At 52.1% G+C, this 23,388-nt stretch overlaps 3 protein-coding genes across 10 annotated transcripts in view; 1 reads left to right on the top strand and 2 right to left on the bottom strand.

Moving 5' to 3' along the window:
* Nucleotides 1-7,637, bottom strand: part of LOC130147798 (submandibular gland secretory Glx-rich protein CA-like) — a 34,519-nt gene extending 26,882 nt beyond the window's left edge. For 4 of the 8 annotated variants that reach the window (XM_056335504.1, XM_056335501.1, XM_056335507.1 and 1 more), the window contains exon 1: nt 7,531-7,630. The gene's annotated coding sequence lies outside the window, so the exon portion shown is untranslated. Of the gene's footprint in view, nt 1-6,011; nt 6,227-6,699; nt 7,403-7,530 lie in introns of those variants that run through there. The other 4 variants (XM_056335503.1, XM_056335502.1, XM_056335505.1 and 1 more) reach the window with 2 other exon arrangements.
* Nucleotides 7,638-7,927: 290 nt separating this feature from the next.
* Nucleotides 7,928-12,152, top strand: OAZ1 (ornithine decarboxylase antizyme 1). Its single transcript, XM_056335511.1, is given in 7 exon segments — nt 7,928-8,128; nt 10,551-10,608; nt 10,610-10,696; nt 10,827-10,999; nt 11,513-11,598; nt 11,724-11,809; nt 11,811-12,152. Coding segments are annotated over 7 exon segments (651 nt in total). The 5' UTR covers nt 7,928-8,012; the 3' UTR covers nt 11,856-12,152.
* Nucleotides 12,153-15,036: 2,884 nt separating this feature from the next.
* Nucleotides 15,037-17,502, bottom strand: PEAK3 (PEAK family member 3). Its single transcript, XM_056335510.1, has 2 exons — nt 17,204-17,502; nt 15,037-16,619 (listed from the first exon to the last, which is right to left on the bottom strand). The coding sequence occupies exon 2, from the start codon at nt 16,299-16,301 to the stop codon at nt 15,618-15,620; it is 684 nt and encodes a 227-aa protein (XP_056191485.1). The 5' UTR covers nt 16,302-16,619; nt 17,204-17,502; the 3' UTR covers nt 15,037-15,617.
* Between the last annotated feature and the right edge of the window lie 5,886 nt (nt 17,503-23,388).

Below are 23,388 nucleotides of genomic sequence, written 5' to 3'. Positions count from 1 at the left end.
ACAGCACCGTTACAATCTGCATTGTGATTTGAAAAGACATACCCACTAGACAATCCAAAAGCAAAACTCTCTCACCCAAGAAAGGACGAACATTTATATGGGGATCAGATGTTCAGAGGAACAGAAGTAACAGCTTCAGTAGCTAAAATACCCAAACCCCAAATTTCCAGACCAATTTTTAACTCCTTTCCAAACAGTTTATTGTCTGCAGTCACAGCTGCTCCCTTTCTTTGCATACACCTCTGAAGCAGTAGGTTTTCACATTGTCATCTGAAGTACTGGGTAAAAATCACTGTAAGCAGGAAATCAGACTAACTAGGTCATCGGTGCAATCCTGAACAGTAATTTCAAGGTTTCTTGCCTTCCTTATGCCACCTTTTTATCTTCTCACACCATAGGATATCTGTTGGCCTTATTAAGAATTACAAGCACATGCTCCGCTCTGCATGGAGGTGCACTTTTGCACTCCCCAACAATTAGGCTACCCTGCCTCTGCAGTGGGAAGCTCCGTGGGTCAAGTTAGGGTATCTGCCTGAGATTGCTGGGTTTACGCACAGCAGGACATGCGGGAATAAACAGCTCCCCTAATGCCTGGTTACTTTGGAAACACTGGGACAGGCATCGCGATGCTCCCAGGAGCACAGCGGCAAAACATTGGAAGTCCTTTGTACCGGCTCATGCCTTTCCAGCAGGGTAAGCAATGAACCCTTCAAATCTCAGCTTCTTCTAGAGTTAATAACAAACTGGAGACAGGGTAAGTTAATTTGTACCTAGAACAGCTTCATAAATAAAAACCTTCAGGAAAACAGGAAGATTCTAGTAATGAAATAGAACTGCCTTCATTTTAAATCCTCCACTCCTAAGTGTGTTGGCAGCTTGGTGGCTTATTTGATAGCAGTTTGCTGTCAATCCCTTATAGACATCGTGATAGCGCGAGTTATCTTTGGATTTTGGCTTGTTGCTTACAGGGCAAGCAGTGGGGAGACACCAAGGTCTGCACAGGTTGGGGGTCTGCTACCCACTTGCAGCTCAGAGGGGTTTTTCTGGCTGCAGAGGCATGGTGGGTGGGCACGTTGGAGAGGATATGCTGCAGGGGAAGCTTGCGCTGCCATTGCTCTACCTGCTGTGTGGGTAAAGGCTCACCACAGCTGTCAAGCTGCCACCTTTCACCAGCCTGAAATTCAAGAGTATTTTTTAAAAATATGTAAACAACCCGAGGTACTAAGCTGGCCTGATGACTGGTTCCAGCTCCACTTTCACTTGGAGGGATTGCTGACGATCTCAGTACACAGAGCCATGAGTAAATATTGGTTCAAACACGGATAGCTCATGGGCAGAAAGCACAAGGCTGCACACAGCTCAAATAAACAGCCTGCCAAAAGCTACTGGGGCTGGACCTCCCCAGTCCTCCTGCGGCACCCCAAGGGCTGCCCCGGCTGTTAGCACAGCGCCGGTGAGCTCTGGCCAGCGACTTTGCTAAGTGCTGAATTGACGGGGATTATACCCAAAATAAAGCAGTGTGCTGCACATACAGCTGGAAGAAATCCCACTTTGCCAATTCTGCTGGTCAAAGGCCATTTGTGGGCTTGTTCTCAGCTACAGCAAAGGGGCGAACGGGTTCCCTTACTTTCTAAAGGACGAGTGTGGGGTACAACTTATTGCAGGCTAAATAACCTCCCCTGCCCTTGAGGCTCATTAATTTTATTTATGCGAAAATATGCTCGTTAATGCTCTTATCACAGGAATGATCTAATCGAGGGGGAAAGTCTTTGAATATATCCATTTTAATGAGCTGCTGGGTGAAATGTTTAGGCAGGCAAAACTGACACTGAACTAGTTTCTGACAGAGCAGATTCTGCACAGGTCTTAACGCTCATCCTGCTGGCATCTATTTGTTTTGGTAACATTTCCAAATGAAATTACGAGTTACAAAAGCTGAGCTGTACTGTGCACTTCCTCATCTCTAAGGCTGCCTGATCCAAGCACAATAGGAACTGAAGGAAAACAAGCTATGCCGTCCAGCTCGCCTTCCCAACACAGAGGCTGTGAAAAGTGGCCTATCCAGCAAAGAAACGTGAACAAATAAATCCACCACACAAAGGCTCCATCAAGCAACTGAGGGAAAGAGGTAGCAGAGAATGAAAATATTCGCAAAAGAATTCCAGAAAGCTGCTGCACACCAAAATGCAAATCACGGCGTGATGGCAGGGGGACTTGTTTTCTCAGGACTTGGCTCTGGAAAGTGCTCGATCTCGTCTCAGAGTAGGACTCCCCTCTGTGGCATTACACCCTTTGCGGGAACCAGACCTTAAACACTTCTCATTAACTTGGGGAGGAGGAGCAGAGGCAGAGGGGATGGATATGTGAGCTGCATCTGGCCCAATCTAAATGAAACAGAATAATGCATTGTGGAAGGGAGGATGTTGCAGTGTCTTCCACTTCATTGTTTTGTAACTACCTCTGAATTCCTCATGACCATTTATTTGTTCATTAATGGGCAGCAACACCCAGAGAAAAATCAACACAAAAATCAAGCTTGTGAAACATTATTCTTAAATTACGGAACCATAACAACAAACTGCTCAAGCACACTTCTTGCCCCAGAAATCTTAAGGTGCCACCCTCTGACCGCGTCTTCTGTCTCTTGCTGTTGGCTAACCCGCTCTCTAGCTGACTATATTTCCTGTTGTCCCTTCAAACTTCTCCCCTCACACCCACATTATTTTTACATGGAAACTGAACAGCAATGCCTGGTAAATTTGATTCTGCAAACTTAAAAGAAAACAATTCAGCACTTATGAGGTGACCAGCACTATGCTGGATTACACCCCTAGATCAGATAATGAGACTTTAAAGCATTTTAAGCATCTGTTACCTCATCTGCATTCAATATATAGTCCTCTTCATACCAGCTGTTTTTAAGTGAGAAAGCAGAGATCCAAAGTTTCATTGGTAAGAAGTGCTGACATTTGTTGGCCGGATGAACTAGTGACTGCTTTCTTCTACTTCAATATCTCACAAAGACCTTGGAAAAGAAATTCTTCCCTGTGCTGGTAAACATCTAAGAATTCCGGTTTAATTTGGCAGTGGCATGCAGAATCTCCTTCCAGCACAAGTGGGTCTGCAGAAAACCTGACCTTCAAATCAAATAATTCTTGCATGGATGACAATGAAAACGAGGAGAGTTTTCCAGCTAGAAAAAGTGTTCTAATTACATGTCCCACAAAGATCAGAATAGATTCTAACACACCAAAGAGCATTTTTAGTGGGGGAGCATTTAAAATTAGACAATGGGTAGTTAACTGTTACTTGTAAGGAAATGAACCAGAAGTTCTAAGGGAGGAGATGGGTGGACTGAAGAGCCCTGCTTTATAAGACTTAGAAACTATGGGTCTTTAAAAGTTTAGAAATAACACTGCCTGGTGTTTTGATAAAGACCTCACAAGCTTTTGCTGTACTTCCTCCCCGCACAGACCTGACCAAAATGAACACTTAAATTATTCTGGGACTGAAACTGGCTAAATTATAAGGTAGAGGAGTCATCACACATGACGATTTCTGTGAACACAGGTCACGATGGACATCTCTGCCACAGTTTCTGTCCTGTTTTGGTGTTTGGCTACACCTCTAGGTAACTCTTAAAACTAAGAACAAGTAGAGTCTTCTTGGAGTTGAAACAGAGAGAAAAGGCAATCAGAATGACTTGATTTTACAGTCTGGCTCAATTAATTTTTTTTTAAACCATTTGGGGGGGGGGTTTACTAAGTGTGTAATGCTATGTTAGGCCTGCAAATGCTTTAAAAGACAGCTTATGTTTTTCTTTCTGTTGTACTTCCCTAGTCAGCAAATCAGAGATGAATTAATTCCCATGATGCTGCTAAATGTCATAAACATCTATTTACACATTCAAGAGCTACGACAGCATGATGCAGCTAAGCAGAAAACACATGGGGTGTTCTGCTATGTGTTAAATATAATTTTTTCCCCATTCACCTGCATTGGAGCTTTGTGACTCCTCTAGAACATGAACGCAGGAGCTGCTTCAACGAAGGCTGCAGCAGCCAACTCTCCAATAGCCTCCTCAGTGGCAGAAAAACACACAGAAGCACCAATATCTGCAGCTGTGTTATTTAGTTATGTTTTAATCACCTAAACAATGGAACAGTTCGTCTTTCTTTCTCAAAATAAAAGATGTGATACAACTACAGTATCAATATGCAGGATTTCAGAACCGGCAAGTCTTATGAGTGTTTTGGGTCCTGTGCATCTTTGTAAGCACTAGTTTCATGTCAATTGATCACAAATACTGGCAAACCTGAAAACACAAAATGAAGAAGATTCAGTTACTTGCCCGTTTCTTGCTCTAACATCTGTTTACATCAGATAGCAGTTTTGATTTTGACTAACTTATTCCTGTGCTGGCATAAACTCTTCTTCCAATCTAGTAACTTTCAGAAAGTAAAAACTGTAAAAAAGATCGACAAAGAATCACTTACTGGTGATTTTGACCGATGTTTGAGACCTCTTTTGTTAAAATAGGCTGAAAAGCATGCTGAAACAAGCTAAAAAAGGTAATTCTAGAGAATTAAATTCCTTGGCTTTCCTTAACCTGAAATAATTTCAGCTTAGATTCCTAATGCGGGGTTCAGTTGTGTGGCTTCTTCTGTACTTTCTCCAATAACAGGTCTGGTTATTGAGTAACACAGACTGTACAAGATATTTTCCCAGGTCGTTTCATACAGCCTAATTGCTATGACCTGCTTGTGTTAAGAACACAGAGCAACTGGGACTCGCTGCTTGTTCTCCTCTGAGGCGTTCAGTAAGCAGTTCAGGAGAGAACTCATAAGCTCCCTGCTGCATCTCCTGCTTTAGGGACTATGCTGGTCCTTTGAAACACCCATTTTTTGGAGATGAGAAGGCTGTGGTGTCTGGGAGCCAGTGGAATGAGGGGGCCTTTGACAGTGTATTTGCTGACACCAGCATAGGATTTGGGATGAACTGGAGCCTCAGGACTTCGATGAATGAGCTTCTCTATTTTCAATTGTCCATTTTGCCTCTGTGTTAAAAGATACCATGCCACAGCAGACGTGGGCAAGTAGGAACGGATGCTCACACGTCACCTGTGAGGGTTCACTGTCCAGTGTATCGGATAATACCAGAGACTGAGACGGGTTTGGACTACAATGCCAACCTAGGAACGCAGCTGGAGCAACTGAGGCACTGACACATAGTTACTTCTGCCTACTCTGCCATGGATATGGCAAACCAGCAGTAAAAAACAGCTGGAGATGGCAACACCTCAAACTGCCTCAGCTGGTAATCCTGAAATTGTGAGTCAGAGGCTTCTCTGTGATGATTTATGAATCACTGTTACTGCTAAACTGGAAGTCAGGCTATCTCAGCAAAACTGCAGCTGGAACTAATCCCACATGATATTTAATGTACAAACCCAGAACAGGTTGATCAGGCTTTTTGCAGACTATGGAGCAGCACAGCGTTAATCGGGTCACTCAACTGCAAAATGGAATGATGGCCCATTGAGATGACAGGTATCCAAAGGGCAAAGCTGTTTCCAGTGCCACAGTAAAGAGGAAAGCAGCTGCAAAGATGATGTCCTCTAACACAGTGCCATTATAAGAAATTACAGTTGGATTACTACATAAATAATAAATGCCATTATTAGAAATAATGAAACCTATCACAAAATGCTAAGGCAGTCCTTCCATCAACTAACATGTCCATTCCCCCATCAGGAAAATAACACACAACACATGAATTGCTAAATCTTCTCTGATGTGCTTCATTTGGTCCGGATATTCCTGAATTGCAGCTATCCCATTGTTTCCAGTTGGTCTCTGGGTAATGCATTAAATGGCAGTCAGCTTCCCCTCCATAAATCAAGAGCCAAATCTGGAGAGCGAGGTGAAAGCAAGCACTAATGTCTCAGTGATGCTGTGTGCTGGCAGCTAAGCGCAGATACCTGCAGCAGGAAAAGCATTTTGCTCTCGTACCTCTCACTGTGACTCCCAGACTAGTGGCTGGCTGCTGGCCAGGCTCGGCTTCTCAACTGAGCCGTAGAACAGACAGTGTTCTCTTTTGGCAATACACTTTGTTCCATCACAGTCCATCAGAACAGTTTCAGGACACAGAAGGTGGGTGGGGATTTAGACACAGGTCCTTGTGCAAAGTGGAACCCGTCAGTGGACTATCCATGTGCTCAGAGCTCCTGGATGGGAATATTTTAAAGCAAATAATAATAAGCAAAATAAAACCCCTAAAAAATAAAAAATGCCCAGATGCAGCTACAGTACCTGAAGGCAATAAAATAGGCATGTCACAGCTCAAGTTGAATGGTGAAAAAACAAATACAGCCATCTACAATTGTTTTTTAAGAAAATTTCTTTTAGAAAACCACGATCTTGAAAATCATTGCAATGTCTCCTTAGTAGTTTTCTTTGGCTCTCTAAACACCTTTTTCCACTTAATTTACGATGCATACCTGACTGCAAACTTGATTCAGCATCATTTAAACCATTGTTTTGAGATTTCTTTCTGTATAGGATAAGATTCACTGTTTAAGATGTGCCCTAACTTCTGAGATGTGCTTCTGACTTGGTTTTCAGGCCGAGACATTCAGAAATGGCCGAGTCAAAGATCTCCTGCCATGGTAATGATAACCTATTTACCTTCTGTACACACCTGCTGCTTTTAAGACAAAACTTGAAGACTGATCCTCGCCCCAAAGAGATGAACCTGTGCTTTCATCAGTATTGTCCAAAAGAGAAGCGGGGTGTCCAATGTTCAAATTCGCATCCGTTCCTACAAGCTTTGCTCTCGCTGTGGGGCTGCAGAAAGACCCAACCGTGTCCCCAAGCCCCAAATTTCCAAAAATCCTTGTGGGAGCTGAACAGCAGCCGGCTAGGCCGCAAGGGGAGCCCAATGGACTGGGCGTTATGGGGACACAAACCAACTTGTGCCGTGTAAGCAGCATTTATTCCCTCCCTCAGGAAGGTGCAGCACAAAGCCTTTCTGCCGTTAGAAGGTTGTCACCAGCTGTCCCCTGCTCCCCAGAGCCAAGGCCACAGGGTACTGCGCCCACCAGCCAACGTGCAGGCCCAGGAGGAACCGAGGCCTCTGTGGCGAGGCCGCAGCCCCCCTTCGCACCCCAAAACCGGGTCACAGCTTCAGCCCGTCCCTTCAGGGCCCTTCTCCGGCACTTTGGGGATTTCCTTCCTATTTTTTTAAGTAAAGTTTCTCTCAGCAACCAGGCGACAAACGCTCTGCACGAAGCTTGGAGGGTGGTGATGGCCCCCCCGGGCCTACTACGCCCCACAGGAGGCCCCACTGCCGCCCCGCCGCTGGCGGGTGGGCTGTCCCGGCCGCCCCGCGACCGCCCGGAGCCCCCTGCCCGCCGTCCTCCGCCAGGCCCCGCGCAGCCCCTCTCCACCCCACCGCCGCCCCACGCCTCCCCTGCGGGCGCATGCGCGCAACCGGCCCCGGGCCCGGCCCCTCCCCGCCCCCGCGGTTTACCTCAGCCAGACGGGGGCGCGGACACGGGACTCGAACCGCGGGCTCTAAGGGAAGTGAGCGCCGCGGCGTCGCGCCGAAGCCTCCCGGCCGAAAGCCACCAGACCCCGCCCACCCACAGCAGGCATGGCCAATCAGAGACCGTCATTACCTTTCTCCCCATCCCGACGCTCTTCTAACCAATGCTTGAACCTCCTCATGCTGCCAGCCAATAGAAAAAGAACTCTCTGTTCCTCCCGTCTCTCTCCTTTTAACCAATGGAAAGCGAGATTCTCTAAGGGACAACCGGGCCGTTCACCGAACAGACGCCGTTTCCCGTGGGGGGGTGCAGCCGGGCCCGTGGGGCGTGGTCTGGACGGGAGGCGTGGCCTAAGAAAGGTATATAATGACCCACTGCAGCGGCGCTGCCATTTTGTGTAGCAGCGCCTGGAGAGCGGCCGGCGGGAGGCGGCGGAGGGTTTCGGGGTTCGGACCAGAGCGGCCGGATGGTGAAATCCTCCCTGCAGCGGATACTCAACAGTCACTGCTTCGCTAGAGAGAAAGAGGGGAATAAAAGCACCATCATGCCCGCTGTGCTGAGCCTCAGTACCGGACAGAGCAGGTGAGGGGCCGGGGCCTCCCCCAGCCTTCGCACCGCTGGGCGCTTGTCGCCTCCTCCCTTTCCCTCAGGGCCCTCCCTGATCCTCCTTTTCTTCCTCTTCGTCCCTCAAGCGCCGGTCGCCTCCCCCGTGACCGGGGGGAGGGGAGGGGTGCTCCGTGGCGGGTGGGGGTGGGGCGGCCTCGGCGCTTGGCTGTGGCCTGGCCTCCTCCCCCGCAGTGCAAGGGGGGTGGGGGCGAAGTGAGTCAAAGAAACCAACCGAGCCCCCCCCAAAAAAACCATTTTTTTAGAGCCCAAGGCCGCGCCTAGCCGCTGTCGGGCCGGTCGCACCGGTGAGTCGCCGTCCCCGGTCCCAAGGGGCTGCCCCCCCCCCCCCCCCCCCCCCCCCAGTCGCCTCAGACGGCGGCTGCCTCCCGCCATGTGCCACCTGAGATGCCGCCCGCGGCGGGGCCCGGCGTCCCTGTGCTTGTCACGGCCGTGGGGGGACGCCTCGGAGAGCACCCACCGGCCCTGGCGGGGGGCGGCGGGGCCCAGCCCCTCCCGGGCGAGGCAGCGAGCTGGGGGGCCTGGGGACAAAAGCCGGGCTGGAGGCTGGGCCCGGCGCCTTCGTCCGACGCAACACCCCACCCCTCAAAATTGGGCAAAGATCCCAAGGGATTGCAAGCTGTTATCCCCTTATGTAATCGTAGATGTTCCTGAAAACTAATGGAGGGTGCTGAGCCTGAAGTAGAGCATAGCAGCGCTAGGAGAGCTCTTAGATTAAAACTCAACCAAAAGATTAAACAACCCCAACAGATTCTGGGAAGAAAAATACCTGAATCAGGGTGACCAGTCCAGGGTGATGGATGTGTAGGACATCAGTCCTTCTTGCATCAAGGAAGCCATGGTTAGACCTTGTATGTGGACTGTGAAAGGAGTTTTAGAAATCTTCAGAAAGCCATTTTTATACTGGATTGCTATTTAAAGACTTATTTTTTTCCCAAGAGGACTAAGCGCACACAAGCATCACTCTCAAAATACAATCTCGATTGCAACCCTTCATCATGTACAGCCTTTCATTGGGTAGAAGGTGAAATGATATAAAGGATTGCTGCTGCGCACTTTTGCAGGGGGGGCTCAAAAGCTTATTTGTAAGGGTAGTCAGCGATGCATAGCTGTACAATCATTTTGAGATAAGCATCTAATGCTAGTACTAAAGAAAAAACACCTCTCTTTTAAAGTGCCTAAAATAATGGATTGAACACTCATTTAATTGAGAATGTGCAAATTTTAATTTTTAAATAAAACTTTTCATTTGCTGTGCTTACTAATGCCTTCCAGCATATAATGTTTGACCTATATGGCCGTTCAGTACCTTTCTAATGCGGATTATTCATCACAAGTTTCAAGCTCGTTAAAAAAAAAAAATCAAAACTCGTACGAACTGTGCAAAATGGTGGATTATTTTGTACATGTTTATTCTGATTTGCAAATGGCTGCTGGCACTCAACAGACAGGACGATTGTGAAAATTTCCCTGAGGGCCTCGATTGCTGCATCTGCTGAGATGACGCAACTCAAGAGTGAGCCTGCAGGGTGAAGGATGGTGCAGAGGGAGGGGCCAGCCAGCACAGCCTTTGCTCTTACTACAGTAGAAGGCTTATTCGGTTAAGCAGGCTTACGTGGATGGGGTGAAACTTAGCGTGCCTACAAGAAATAAGGTTTGTATCTTAAGAGGATAACATTCCTGATCTCAAGTACCGAACTTTGCGAAGCAGTGTAAAATTGCTCGGAGGAATTAAGCAGAAAGGCTTGTAGGTTTTCAGATCTTCAGGTGTGGTCTCAAAGTTCAGACTGGCGATTTTGCATCTGAGCATGGTGAAAACATTTGAGGTAGTGACGTCTGTGAGATTATTTCATGTAATTTTCTGACCTTGAGCTAAGAGTGCTGATGCAAAGGTCTAAGGTAATTAGGGCTATATATCTGAGGGAAAAATGATCCCTAGCTTGCTGGGCCCATATACTCATGCTAATTTAGGAGAACAAGGAGGGGGGAGAAAATGGGATCTTGCCTGTGTGATAGCAGAATGGTTTCTTGAGGTCGGGTCAAGCATACTGGTGCCTTGGTATAGAAAAACACGTTGTTCACTTCAAGCTGAGGGTATTTTAATCTCCAAGCCAGTTTCTCTCTCAAAATACCACAGTTGTAGCTTTCTGACCCTTGTGGGTCTGGGCTTGAGGCAGTGTTCCTGGCCCTGGTCTGGAGGTTCCTTTGTCTTGCCACTTGCTTGGGTTGCAGTGGGAGGAGTTCCCTTGGCCTAGGTTTGGGGGTTTTTTGTGTTTGTGTTTTTGTAAATCTTACCATGTGATCACTATTTAAAACCCAGAATTCACAGGGCTTTGTCTAACACTGCCTTTTTGCCTCTCCAACTGTGATGCCTTTCTAGTTCCAGGGTTCCCTTCAATTGCTGTAGTAACCTGGGTCCGGGGCCTCGGTGGTGCTCCTGATGTCCCTCACCCACCCCTGAAGATCCCAGGTGGGCGAGGGAATAGTCAGAGGGATCACAATCTTTCAGCTAATTTATTTTATTCGGTGAGTATGAATAATAATAAGCAGCTTGCTGTGGTGAGCTTGGATGCATTTCTGCCTCAAGCCTGTCAATGGGAGCTAATCCCTTGTCCAAAATGAATTGGAAATAACTTTGCACATATTACTGCTGCAGGATAATCGGCTGAATGTAACAGAAGAACTAACATCTAATAACAGGACAAGAATTCTGAATGTCCAGTCAAGGCTTACAGATGCCAAACACATTAGTTGGAGAGCAGTGCTGAACAACAACAACCTCTATATAGAAATTCCCAGTGGTGCTCTGCCTGAAGGGAGCAAAGACAGGTGAGTAGAGTAAAGCTGCAGTTTAACTTGCCTCTCTCTTGAAGGCCTATCAGTAGGGTGGAACACTTCACTGTTGTTGGTGTTCACTTCCGTTGTTTTGAAAATTGAAGTCTAATGAAGGTACTTGATGCTGTCTTGTAAGGAGCTGAAACTAAGTGATCTTGGTTTGAGGGCTGCTTCTACCTGTTCTGTCGGGCAGAGCCACCCAAAAGTTCAGTGATTGCAAGCTGATGTTTCCAGGTTACTGGTTTTAAAACACCAGCCTGGTTCAGAGTCTGTCACTGCAGTCATCCCTTCAGCTACAACAGAAAAGCATGTTTTCTGTGTTACTGAAGGCTTGGGTTTCTGCCCTCAAGTTAAACCGAGGGCTTGGGGATCTCCTGTTGGTGTGTCTCCAACACTGCCCTCTGACACCTATGGCTTCATGTGCAGATTGGCGCACAGTCCCTTGCTGATAATCTCTGGAGGAAGTGCTTGCTCATCTGCATCGAACACCTTGTATTTGTCTTGCAGTTTTGCAGTTCTTCTGGAGTTTGCTGAAGAACAGCTTCGAGTCGATCATGTGTTCATTTGTTTCCACAAGAACAGAGATGATAGAGGTAGGTGTTAACTCATAGCACTGTCTCTAGAGATGCAAATGCAGTATTTGAAGTTGGGTTTGGTGGATGGTTTTGACTGTACGGTATCAGATGGATGAAACTTGTTTTCTGCTTTTTTTTTTAAGCTGCATTGCTCCGTACTTTCAGCTTTTTGGGCTTTGAGATTGTGAGACCAGGGCATCCCCTTGTCCCCAAGAGACCAGATGCTTGCTTTCATGGCCTACACGTTTGAAAGAGACTCATCAGAAGAAGAATAGATTGCAATGTTTGCCTCTTAGAGCTTTCTTGTTGTCTATAAAGATGATTCTGTAGAAATTTTGTCAACATCTATTACAGTATATATCTCTGTATGAAACGTTGTGACCAACTGCTCTGGTGGTGAGATGTTGAAAATTTCAGACTCCACATCTTTTTCTGGATTTGTGCGCATGTTGTGGTTGTGCAAATAAATGCTCCCTCCAAATTAGCAGTATATTTCTTGAAGTTTAATATTGTGTTTGTGATACTGAAGTATTTGCTTTAATTCTAAATAAAAATTTATATTTTACTTTTTATTGCTGGTTTAAGCTGTTTAACACTTGCACTCTGAAGAGATGGCTCTGGAACTGCCCCGACTATTAAAGTTGCAGGTACAGAAAGGCGTTGGTCATTCTTTGCTCGACTGGAACTCACGGCTATGATCTGCCAGGACTGGAAATAATTCGGCAATCCTGTAAAAGCCTGCTTTTGGTGAAATAGTTAGCAGGTTCTCAATTTCCATTGGTATTTAGGATCACTGCATCCCTGCTGTATTGGTGTTTCAGGGCCTGTGTTGGAAGGTTACAGGTGAAATGCCAAGAAGCACAGCTCATGGCTGCCTGGAGCTTGCAGGGGCTGAGTATCTAATGTGCAACTTTGGTACCTGAAGTATCAGTGATACTAGTAACAGAGTTATGTCAGCGTGTGTTGGTGTGTGGGATGGCTTGACAAGTTCTTTGCCTGTTGTCTAAGAAGGCTTGTGGCACTTCCATAGCTGCATCCTGTTGTGGCTGGGTGGCCTCCAGAGCTCCTGGGGGGATGGGTTATGGTCTGAGTGTAAGGGGAGGGGGCAGTGCCAGGCAGGGCCTGGTGCTGGGGTCTGCAGGCACAGCTGTTGGGTGTTCAGGATGCTGAACAGAAGGGAGAAGGGCTGCTGTGTAGTGCTAGACTGAATGAGATGTGCTGGGGTTACTAGAGGTAAGTTTCTGAAGAGCTGTGCTTTAAAGCATTGTATTCCAGGTTCTTTCAGTACTGAATGCTTGCTGCTTTGGAGGCTTCTTTGGCACTTTTTGAGCCAAATAATTTTTCCTCTATAGAACCAATCTTTTTCTCTATAAAAACCTTGGAGCTGTGAATCCCGGGGATGGGTTGTTTTACTGGGTTGTTACACTGTGGGTCTCGGTGTAAACAGGCACATGACCATGAGTGCATGCTCTGCCGGCCCTGGTGTCCCGCAGCGCCTGGCTTCAGGAGCTTTGTGTGCTCTGAAATGTGTCTGTGAGCGGCCTGTGGCTCACCCTACGGGCCATCCCTCGGCAGATCCTCTGGGATGAGCAGTACCGGCATCACGTGGCATACACCAGGATGTAACCCCTGCCATGCCCTTCTCGGAGATGCAGCAGGGAGCAGATCCTGCGGTGGGCTCTGCAATGTGCAGTAACCTGGAGGTGGTGGTACCATGTTCCCAGAGAGCCTCTTGTTAAATTAGCAATGCAGTGAAAGGTGGATGTTCTTGATGGTCTGTTTAATTGGCTTCAGATATTTATATCAACCTCTCATTAATGCGTGGGCTGTGCTCTGCTCCTTGGGTCCTGGAGTACGGTGGGTAGCACAGCCGTCATCTGCTGGCAGCGTGGGTGCTGCCTTCCTGTGAATGCGACAGGGCTCCTGCCCACAGGTGTCCTGCCAATTTTCTTGTGCCCATACAATTGTGCTTTTCCTCTGTGTGTGTTTTGTTGGTGTGGGTTTTTGTTTTTTTTTCTTTTTGGAAAACTGAACTTGCTGTTTCCGTGTGCTGAAGGCCAGCAAATAGGAGGTGGGCATGCTGGGGAGTTCCTCCTTCACTCAACAGGCTGGCGAAGGTCTGAAGTTGTCGAGAGAAGTTCTTGTTCTCCTCTGCGATGCCGTCGCTCTGCTGTCTGCGGGGACCTGCGAGTCTGGAGGTGTCAGTGGTCCTGCCTTGAGGGCCGTGGACCCCGGTGGACGTTGTGGTGACCTTGGGTGCTCTGAGCTGCTCCCGGCAGAAGGGGGAGGGGGTGACCCAAGGTGAAAACCAGAAACAGGGGTGCAGGGGGTGCTCGGAGGTGCCGGCCGGGGGCTGGGGGGAGCCTGCAGGCACCGGCGGAAGCAGGTTTTGTCTTTGTTTTTCCGGTCGGATGCACAAGGTGGCTTTGGACGAGCTGCTGCTGTGCCACGGGCTTTACTGCCATCTTGTAGCCACGCGGGATACTACAGGGGAGGCGGTGGGGGACAGCGGGGCTGGGGCTCCCCCAGGACACCCCCCTCCTGCACGTTTTTGGCCCCAAAGCCCATACTGAGATTTGAACATCAGTTCTGCGGACTGGCTGTGCTTGGGGCAGTGACCATGGCGGGGTTTGTGTGGCCGGGGAGCTTGCTTGGTCCCTCCTTGCTCATCCAGGCTCGCTGCTGGGTTCGGGTGCTGCTCTGGGAGGGCAGGGACCCCCACTGCACACAGCTCACACAGAGGGGCTGTGGGCTCAGCTGGATCTGGCCCCTGCTGCAGCCCAGGTGATGGGGCTGCTGCCTGTCCCAGCTCAGCAGGAGGCAGGACCCCCCTGGCCGGGGGAGCTGGGAGCATGCTGCTCTGTGGTTTCATCTCAGGAGGGATCACAGCTCCAGTTTTACTAGGGTTTGACAGATTTTTGAGCTCGGGGACTCCATGGAGGAATTCTCCCCGATCCAGCTATGCCACAGTGACCGGTGTGGCACTGCCAGCATCCCTGGGCACACAGGGGCTGCCCAAGGCCGGGATGATCCATCCCACTGTGTGCACAGCCCACGGAGGCTGCTCTTGCTGCTGTCATGTGCTGGCTGCAAGTGACTTAATAATTGCTTAATTAACAATAATTCAAATGACCTGAGCAGAGCCTTGCATGGCATTTCACTGCGATGGTCACTCGGCATCGGCATGGCTTAGGGGAGCAGGGCACAGATCTTGTTCCACACCAAGCAGCAGATGCGAGGGCCCTGCCTTGGTGCAGCCAGGGACTGACCCTGCAGCCTGGTCCTGGGATGCAGCACCCAAAACCTGACCTGAGCTATTTACTAGACACCATCAGGGCTGTTCTGGCTAATTGCTGCCAAAGTTTGTGAAGTCTGGCTTTGTGTTTCTCTCTGGATACATCAGTGGGGTGTGTAATGCTCTCAAAGAAGCGCATAAAGGACCAGTATTCAAGAGGCTCAGCTCTGGGTTTTATTGAAGCTGTGTGGCTGCTGTATTTCCCCCTTTAAAATGTCATTTATTTTTGTGCCTACGCTGCAAATTGTTTCTAAAAAGAGCAGGCTGTTCGGGTTATTGTATTTCTCCTTTGCTAACGCATTAAGGTGAACCATAACGTGTGGCTTTGCATTGTTATTTAAAACAGCAAAAGCCTCGTGGCTGCAGGAGGGGTCTGAGGGGGCTTTGTGCAAAGTCTGAGCCCCATAAACTTTCCTCGGGATAATCAGCCACTAAATTGGTACTTGATCCTGTGGCTTCCATCCAGCTGTCTTTCCTGAGATGCTCCAATAAACGGGACTCACAAAATCAAATAAAAATTGGTTGAGAGTGTAAAAACACACGTTGCGTTGTGGGAGCCATGGGTGGGAGTTTGATCCCAGCTTCATCATTCATGTGCTGTGGGGGAAGCGGGTTCAGGTTTGCAAACAGTTTTCCCAGCCAGGACCAGCTTGCGTTCCCTGTGAACTGGTGGATTTGGCCAAGTCCTCACGGGCTCTTGGCTTTGAGGAGACCTTTTGGGTGGCTGAGCTTCAGCTTGCCTTTAAGGAGCGTAGAGAGCCTGGGTGACTTGGTAGAGTGTGTGTTCGGTGACCTCCTTGAAGTACTGGCAGCACAGCCACTCCTCAAGGCCAGGGCTCCCCACTGCCCCAGCTGAATTCTCTGCAAAATTCAGGAGCAGCAGAGCCCTCTTGACCTCCACCCAGCTTCGGAGCAGGGTGAGGGTCTTCTTGCTTCTGGCGAAGAGCTCCTGGCGAGGCCCCCAGAGCAGGACCTGCAGGATGCTCCTTGCCTGCTCAATGGAGACCCTCTTGCAAGGATCTCTGTGCAGAAGCAGCATGGCCAGACGCTTGAGTCCCGTGGAATAGATGGACAGGGAAGGGATTTCAGGAAGTCTGTTGCTTCTGAACCCCAAGGTGTTCTCCAGAGAGATGTCCACGTGCAAAATATCATAGATGAGCATGCCTACATTCAGCTCATCTGCCACTGGGGAGGGTGGTGCACTGCGCCCCTCGCTCCAGTCCTGCTCTTGGCTGGTAGAACAAGGTCTTCGCTTGTCTTTAACCTTGAAGAAGCTGCTGATTAGCAGCCTTGGAAGGGACAGCCTCGGGGATGCCTCCTTGCCTTGCTGGCTCCGGCGAGGGCATGGGCACTGCACCAGCAGCAGGTTCTTGGGGCAGAGGTCTCCCTGCCCCATGTTCTGCATTCGGAGATGCTCCAGCCCCATGCACACCTGCAGGAGCAGGAGGCAAGCCAGGCGTTCGTAGTGCCCAGGGCTGGTCCTGTGCAAACCGTGGGATTCCTTTACAAAGTCTGCCAGGGTCTGGTAGGGAACCTCAGGAGAAATGAGGACCTTCAGGACAGGGCGAGTGGCAAGATGGGCTTGCTTCTCTCTGGAAGGGGACTGACTCAGCTCCCTGGGGCTTCCCGGGAGCACCAGCTCCCAAGGGAGGTGGTCGGTGAAGCGGCCGATCAGGCGCTGGATGCTGCAGTGCACTCCGAGGGAGTTCTGCACCCCAAGGCTGGTGCAGCACGGCTTGGGGACCTACGAGGGGAGACAGGACATGGCTAGCTGCGTGGGGGATGGAGCCACAGGGTGCCTCGTCCTGGGCCAGACCACCGCCTCAGCTCAGGGCCACCGGTCCTGGTCTGACCCATGCATGGTGCTGGGGTCCCCCCGCACCCTGTGAACCCACAGGCACCCATCAGAATGGCTTTGAGTGAGAAATGGGTAAGAAGAGGGGGTGTAACCCCCAGCTGGGCTGCAAAGCTGCTTTGGCGGGTCTGGTCTCATCCTGCACTGCCTGAGGAGCCAGCTCTGCTCCAGCCTCTACTTTGTGTTTGCTGGCCCCTCGAGACCACCTGCCAGGTCACCTCCCTCAGCAGTGCCATTCTCCTTGACGTGTCCTTTGGAGCCGTGGGAGCTGTCACCCCAGCCTGCACCGGCAGCACCGCCTCATTTAGCAAATGCAGAAGTAGGTGGAAAAAGGGGAAGTGCCTGTGTGACGGGGGCCAGTGGAAAAGCCAACGCTCCCCGTTCATGCTTGCCTGCCGCCCTGCAGCCCCCCGTGTGGCAGGAACTGGCTTCTTCTGCACCACCTGGGGTGTTTTCCCCAATTCCCTGCTTACCTTGGCTGCAAACACCAGCTGGCTTTGCTCAAAAGTGAAGCCCACTCGGAAATACCAGGCGTCGCCGCTTTCGCAGCACGGCTCCCGGTCCAGGATGCTGAGCGTTGCCCAGTTCTTCCCTGCCAGCTCTGCCTCCAGCAGCTGCTGCCGCTCCTCCGGCCCCACGAGCTCCTCCTGGATGCGAGCTGAGAGCCGGGTCAGCGTGGCCACCTGGCACCCCCAACACCACCCCGCACACCCCAGCCGAGCTTTCCAGGAGCTGCAGGAGCTTCCCCAGCTCCCCGTCTGCCGTTCTGAAAGTCAGCTCCGCCGGGCTGGGCGATGGGGCTTTCTGTGGGCTGCTCCAGGCCACTGGTTCTCCCAGGCTTTGGGACTTGGTCAGGGGCTTCTTGGGTCCCCAGGAGTGTCTGTCCTGTGGCGGGATGGAGCTGGGAGCCTCCTTGTGCTGCAGGTGGGGTGGTGGGGGTGCCGTAGAGGATGCTGCTGGCCCATGATGTGGGATCGCCCTGATGGTGCTGGGATGGCCCCTGCTCCGGGAGGGACTCCGCTCGCTGGAGCTGCTTTTTTGGCAGTGGGGGGGGCAGGGGGTTTCGGTCAGGCTGAGAGGGGGGTCTCCCAGCTCCTTCCCTTCGGCTAGCCTTGTGGGGGACTAGGTGGGCCCGCAGCTCTCCTGGGGAGGAGGAACAGACACAGCAGCGCTGAGGCTTCCCTGGGAGGCGGGGTGGGGGAGGGTGGGGGGAAAAGTGGGTGATGAAGCAGGGTGGGAGTACAGGCACATTATTTGCCCCGCTGCGTATTTGCAGCCCCAAAGCAATGCCCAGCGCCAGCCAGAGGGGTGACGGCCGCGTGCTGCGGGAGGAGGACGGGGACAGCGGTGGGGTTTGTCCAGGATGGGGCAGGAGGGCAGCGGGGCCGGGGCATCACTCACCCACGTTGCTGTAGATGAGGGCTGGGTCGGAAGGCCGGGGCGAGTGCCCCCCCGGGGTGTCCGGCATGGGGGCAGGTAATCCAGTGGTGCCCAGGTCCAGGCTGCTGCAGCGAGCCCTGCACGGAGCCGGGAGTCAGCGCTAGCCCCCCCCCAGGGGGCTCGGACTCCGTTCGGTGCCGGCTCAGGGGAAGAATAAAGAGAAAGGGGAAGCAGTTGCCTGGGGAGCCCTGGCTGTGTGGTTTTGGTGCAGAAGGCAGGGAGTTCAGTGGCCCAGTGACTCCAGTTCCTGCACTGGGGGTGCTCCCGAGGAGGGGAGCTGCCTCAGGGGCTTCACGGGTGCTGGTTCACGGGTGCAGGGGGGATCATGCCTGCCCTGTGGTCCCTGTTGGGTGGCCGCAAGGAGGACACGATGGATGCCACCATTGTGCGGTGCAGGAGAGGTGTGGGACAAGAGCAGGAAACGCCTTTGCCACCCCTAGCCCAGATCTGGGGGGGGCAGGACAGGGGGTCTGTGCATGGGGTGGGCAAGCAGAGAGCCCGTAAGGAGGAGAGCAGCGGGCAGGAGGGTCCACAGCCCTGGCTGTGGTTTCGCTTCCCCATCCTGGCCCGGCTCAGTGCAAACCTGCTGTCACAAACCCTACCCAAACTGCAGTGGCGTTTCTCTAAAAACTCCGGTTTCTGCTGGGCCATCACTTGCTGCACTGCTCCAGGCTCTGCCCCCCCTTCGGCCCAGCCCAGCCCCCGTTATCCCCCGGGAAGCAGGGAATACTGCCCTGCCGCTGGCGGGGGTGCAAAGCGTGGGGCTGGAGCCTTGCTGGAGCCTCTTTGGGCCCTATTTGCAGAGCAGTTTGTTACCTCCGAGTTTTCCCTGGTAGTGGCGGGGGCCGGGAGGGCTCCAGCTCCATCTCCCGCCCCGGCAGTGGCTCCCGCTCCCCATTCCAGGCTCTGGCAGCGTTGGCCATGGCACCGCCAGGAATCGCCTCGCCCAGCTTGCTGCAGCCCCGCTCGCAGGATGCTCTTTCAAAACCTGCTTCTTGCAAGCCTCGAGGAAGCTGGCGGCCTTGCTCCCCAGCAGCCCCACCGTGGCTCTGCAGCCATGCGCTGCCCTGCTGTGGCGGCAGCAATTGCATCGCCTTCGCTGCAACCTGTTGCAATGGGTTTGCTTCCCCAGAGCCGCTGGTGGAGGCTTCACACTCTTCCTCCCGGGTGGCTTTCTGGATGGCGGCTGTGTTAAGGGGGGGAGGGGGCGGATTTCCGCAGTGAAACCCCACAAATTATGTAATTAATTCCCTGCTCTCTGGGTTGTGTTACTCTAGTAGATTGGTGGGGTGGAATTTCTTTGGTTTTGATGGTTTTTGCTGGGATTTCCTGCAGCTGTTGCACAGGTCGTTAGAAAACACTTTTTTTCTCTCGGAGCTTTGCAGGGGCTGAGAGCACAGAGCAACCCAACGCAGGAAAAAATGCCCCCTTTGGTGCCTGTCCCCTCTAGGATAAAGCCTCTCTTTTAACACTCTAAAACTCGAAATATTTTAATAGCTTCTCCTTCTAGTATTATTAGCAAATAACTAACAGTACCCATTAGCAAATGGTGGGTGGAGGAGTGGGCGAGCCCCTCTTCAGGAAGCCCAGCTTCAGCGATTTCTGCTGGGATGAGCAGGCTTTGGGGGATGTGGATTTGCATGAAGAAAGTGGAAGCATCCACATCTCTACCATTTAAGCTGGACCATGCAGCCCTGTGGGACCAGGCACCCCTCCAGGACTTGGCGGGGGGGGGGGGGGGGGGGGGGGGGGGGGGCGGTTTGGGGCTTGGTGTGTGCCTGTGAGCCTGAAGCCCCCCTCTGCGAAGAGCCCATACCCCTCCGCTTTCCTCGCCGTGTATTTTGCAGCCCAGCGCCAAGCGAGCCGGTAGGTTTGTGTCTGTTGGCCCGCGGCGCTTGCCGAGGGCCGTTTCTGCGGTGCCAAGGCCATATGCTAGAGCTGATCAAAATGCGTGTTGGGACTGAGTCATGCTGGAATCCAGCACTAGCTCGGGGAGGATGTGCAAGACTTTGGGAAATGACAGCCCGCGCTGGTACCCGAGCGGTGCTTCCCACGCTGCTGCCTGCTTTGCTGCCTGCCCCTGCGCCCGCCCCCCCCCCCCCCCCCCCAGCCCAACAGCGAGGCTCCGAGTTGCTCCCCCAACATGTCATCTAGGGCTATAATGCTGTAAAAATAGACCATAAATGGAGCATTTAAAATTCAGCAGGATCCTGGGCTTATTGATGGTGTTCAACAGCAGGGTCAGGGTACATATTGCCCCTCATCCCAGTAAGTCATTTATGTTAATGACTGTGCTACAAACTGTTTTAAGCAACAGTAAATCTATTAGAAGCATCCATATTTTTTTTGCCTAATTAGTAATATTACCGTCAAGATATACCAGAGACCTTTATGAATAAAAATTACAGAATGAATGCAGTGAATGTGACCCTACCAGGCTAGAGCGAGGTGGTACGAACCCGGGCAAGCCCTGTGGCGCAGTGGGCGGGAATTGCCTTTTGCAGAAGAATTAGCTGCAAATATCTTGGTGCATCTTATAATAGTAAAGGAGACAATGCCAAGTTTAAAAGCATCCCAAGCCCATAAAAAGGACATGATTTTGGTATCGCTAAGCCCTGCAGGACTAGTAAGCAGACACTAATTTGCTTCTGCAAACCACCGGGCATCCCCAAATCTGTCAGGGGGTTCCCCTGCCTGGCCCAGTCTGATAGAGCGGCTGCAGGACAGCGAGGGCAATTGCAGCCTCTGCTCCGGGGGGGGTGGAGCCCCTTGCCCCCCACCCCAAGCTGTGCAGGGGTGGGATTTGGGGAACTGATGCAGGGAAGTTTTTACTTTGCTGAAGCCTTTTTACTTTGTAAGGAAATCGGTTTCTTTTCACAGCAAGAAATACGATCTTTAAAAGCACCTGCTGGAAAATTGCATTTTCCTAATTGCATTTTTCTAATTGTATTTAATTTTTGGTGGGTGTTTTTCCCCAGAATCACTCTCAGTAGATAGCTGCTGCAGGGATGCTCCGTGCCTGGCTCGGGGCAGGTCAGGGCGATACCTGTGGTACTGCCAGGCTTGTGTGGGCGCATGGGCTGGGCACAGCGGGCACCGAAACCACCTCAGCCACTTTCTCAGCATCTTCCGTCCTGGCAAGTCTCTTCCCCAAAAGCTGCTAAAGGAGCAGGTGGGCTCGGCCACGGCTCCCAGGGGTGTCCCCGAGGCCACGGTGCACCCAGACCCTTTGGCACACGCGCAGACTGTAACCTCAGCCCTTGACCTCCCAGGCGCCCTCGTGCCATGCAATATGCAATTTTTGTTTCATGCAGGAAATGAGAGAAAAGCCCCAGTTTCCTCTTTTTCTCCCATTACAGCTCTTGCCCTGGCTGCAGGGGCTGCAGGAGGCCCAGGGCACGGGCAGCACCCCGGTTATTCTGCAGCCAGGGGCACCCTGCTTTGTGCTGGTGAGGTGGGTGCCGGGAATCTCCCTGGGGAGCAGTGGGGTGTGGAATTTTGGGGTGCAGAGGCTGGGAACTGGCCCAGGGCCCTTTTCTCCAGCAGATGGAGGCATTGCTTTGCTTCCACAAGCTCCCAGTTCCCAATCCACTCCCATGCTGGGAAAGCTGGGGCTGCAGACTGGCACGGGGGCTGGCCAGCCACAGAGCTGGGAAAGAGGGAAATGGGGGTTTCGGGGTGGTGGTGGTGTAGCAGCCCCCTTGCTGGGGGGGCACCAGGACAGATGGTCCCCAGCCAGCCGGGCGAGGGGACACTAGGCTGGCTGAGCACCTCATGGGGATGGTGACTGCAGCTTGGCCAAGGGCAGGGATGGCCTCCAGGGTGTCCCCCGGGGCTCCAGGACAGGGAAGGGCACTGAGGGGGTCACTTCAGTTTTCCTTAGGAGAGAGGCGCCCCCACCCAGGGCCGCTGGCTCCTGTCCTTGACCCTACTGTGATGCCCCTCCGTGCCTCAGTTTCCCCAGGGAGAGAGCTGCGGTGCAGATCCCCAGTGCCTGGTTTTCCAGCCTCCTCAGAGAGGTTTCGCTGGGTGTGTACATCTGTGCACGTGCATGTGGTGCGTCTGTGCACTCTCGTGTGCATGTGAATCCTTTTAACACCCCCCCCTCCAATGGCCCTGCAGGCAGGAGGTGAGGTGCAGCCTTTGCACCCTTCAGCTTAAGTGTATCCTTATAAGCACTCTATTAATAATTAATAATAGATTAATAGCAGTGGCAGTTTGTTAACACATACGCATTAATCATTTATTAGTTATTAATATGGACCTTTAGTACCTTCTGAAAGTTGGTTTAGCATTGTTTATTAAGGGCTTTGCAGGGCTGATGGTGGCAATGACCAGCTGATGGGCTGCAAATCCCAGCAGAGCTCTGGGGGGGGTGTTAACGGCTGCCTGAGCCCTGGGACTCCCCTGGGCTTGCACCAGGCTGCAGCAGGTCTGGGAGCACAAAGGCACCAATCCTGCACGTGGTGCAAGTGTCTCCAACCACCCTTTCGGGTCCTGCCCAGCCCCACGCTTCCACCTTTGTCTGCTGATTTTGGCTTTTCTTATTTGAGGCACATGGAGAAGAAAAGGGGGGAACAAACCAGACTAGCCACAAAAGTCCCGTTTTTTTTTCTCTTCCCCCCCCCCCCCCCCTCCCCCCGCCCCAAATACATTTCACATGCTCATGACATATAAAACTGTGCCGGGGCTGCACTGGCCAAACCTGCCTTTGCTCCCGGCTGCAAGGGTCTGTGCCCGACCCCCCCACCCCCACCCTCCCAGGTAAAAAAACCCACCCCAGCCACCGAACAAGGGTGCGCGGTGAGGCCGGTGGGACCCCTGGCACGACACGGCATGCACGGCTTGGGGAGCGAGGGGGCACTGGGCATGCGGGGGGCCAACGGGCACCGGTGGGGGTCATGGCAGGGGATGGATGGGGGTATCTGGGCAGCCTTCCCCGCCCAGGTCGGGGGCTGGATCCTGGCAGTGACCGGCTGCAGTGGGGAGCAGCCCCGGGAGCACCTTGGAGAGGACTGGGTGCTGCACCCACCGGCTCCTTCGCCCCCCACCCTGCTGGGGCTCAGCTGGGGGCACCCAACACCCGTGGGTGCAAGAGCAGGACGGGGTGCAGGGGATGATCCCAGCAGCTGCTCTAATTTGTGCCTCACGCAGGAAAGATCATGGGGGGGCCCCAGCCCCCAGCCCTGGTGAGCTCCTGCCTCCCGCGCAGCCCCAA

The sequence above is a fragment of the Falco biarmicus genome, chromosome 4 (assembly GCF_023638135.1).
Source record: "Falco biarmicus isolate bFalBia1 chromosome 4, bFalBia1.pri, whole genome shotgun sequence".
In the NCBI taxonomy this organism is placed as follows: domain Eukaryota; kingdom Metazoa; phylum Chordata; class Aves; order Falconiformes; family Falconidae; genus Falco; species Falco biarmicus.
Note: the sequence above shows the minus strand (reverse complement) of the source record. Positions and strands in the feature narration are given on the sequence as shown.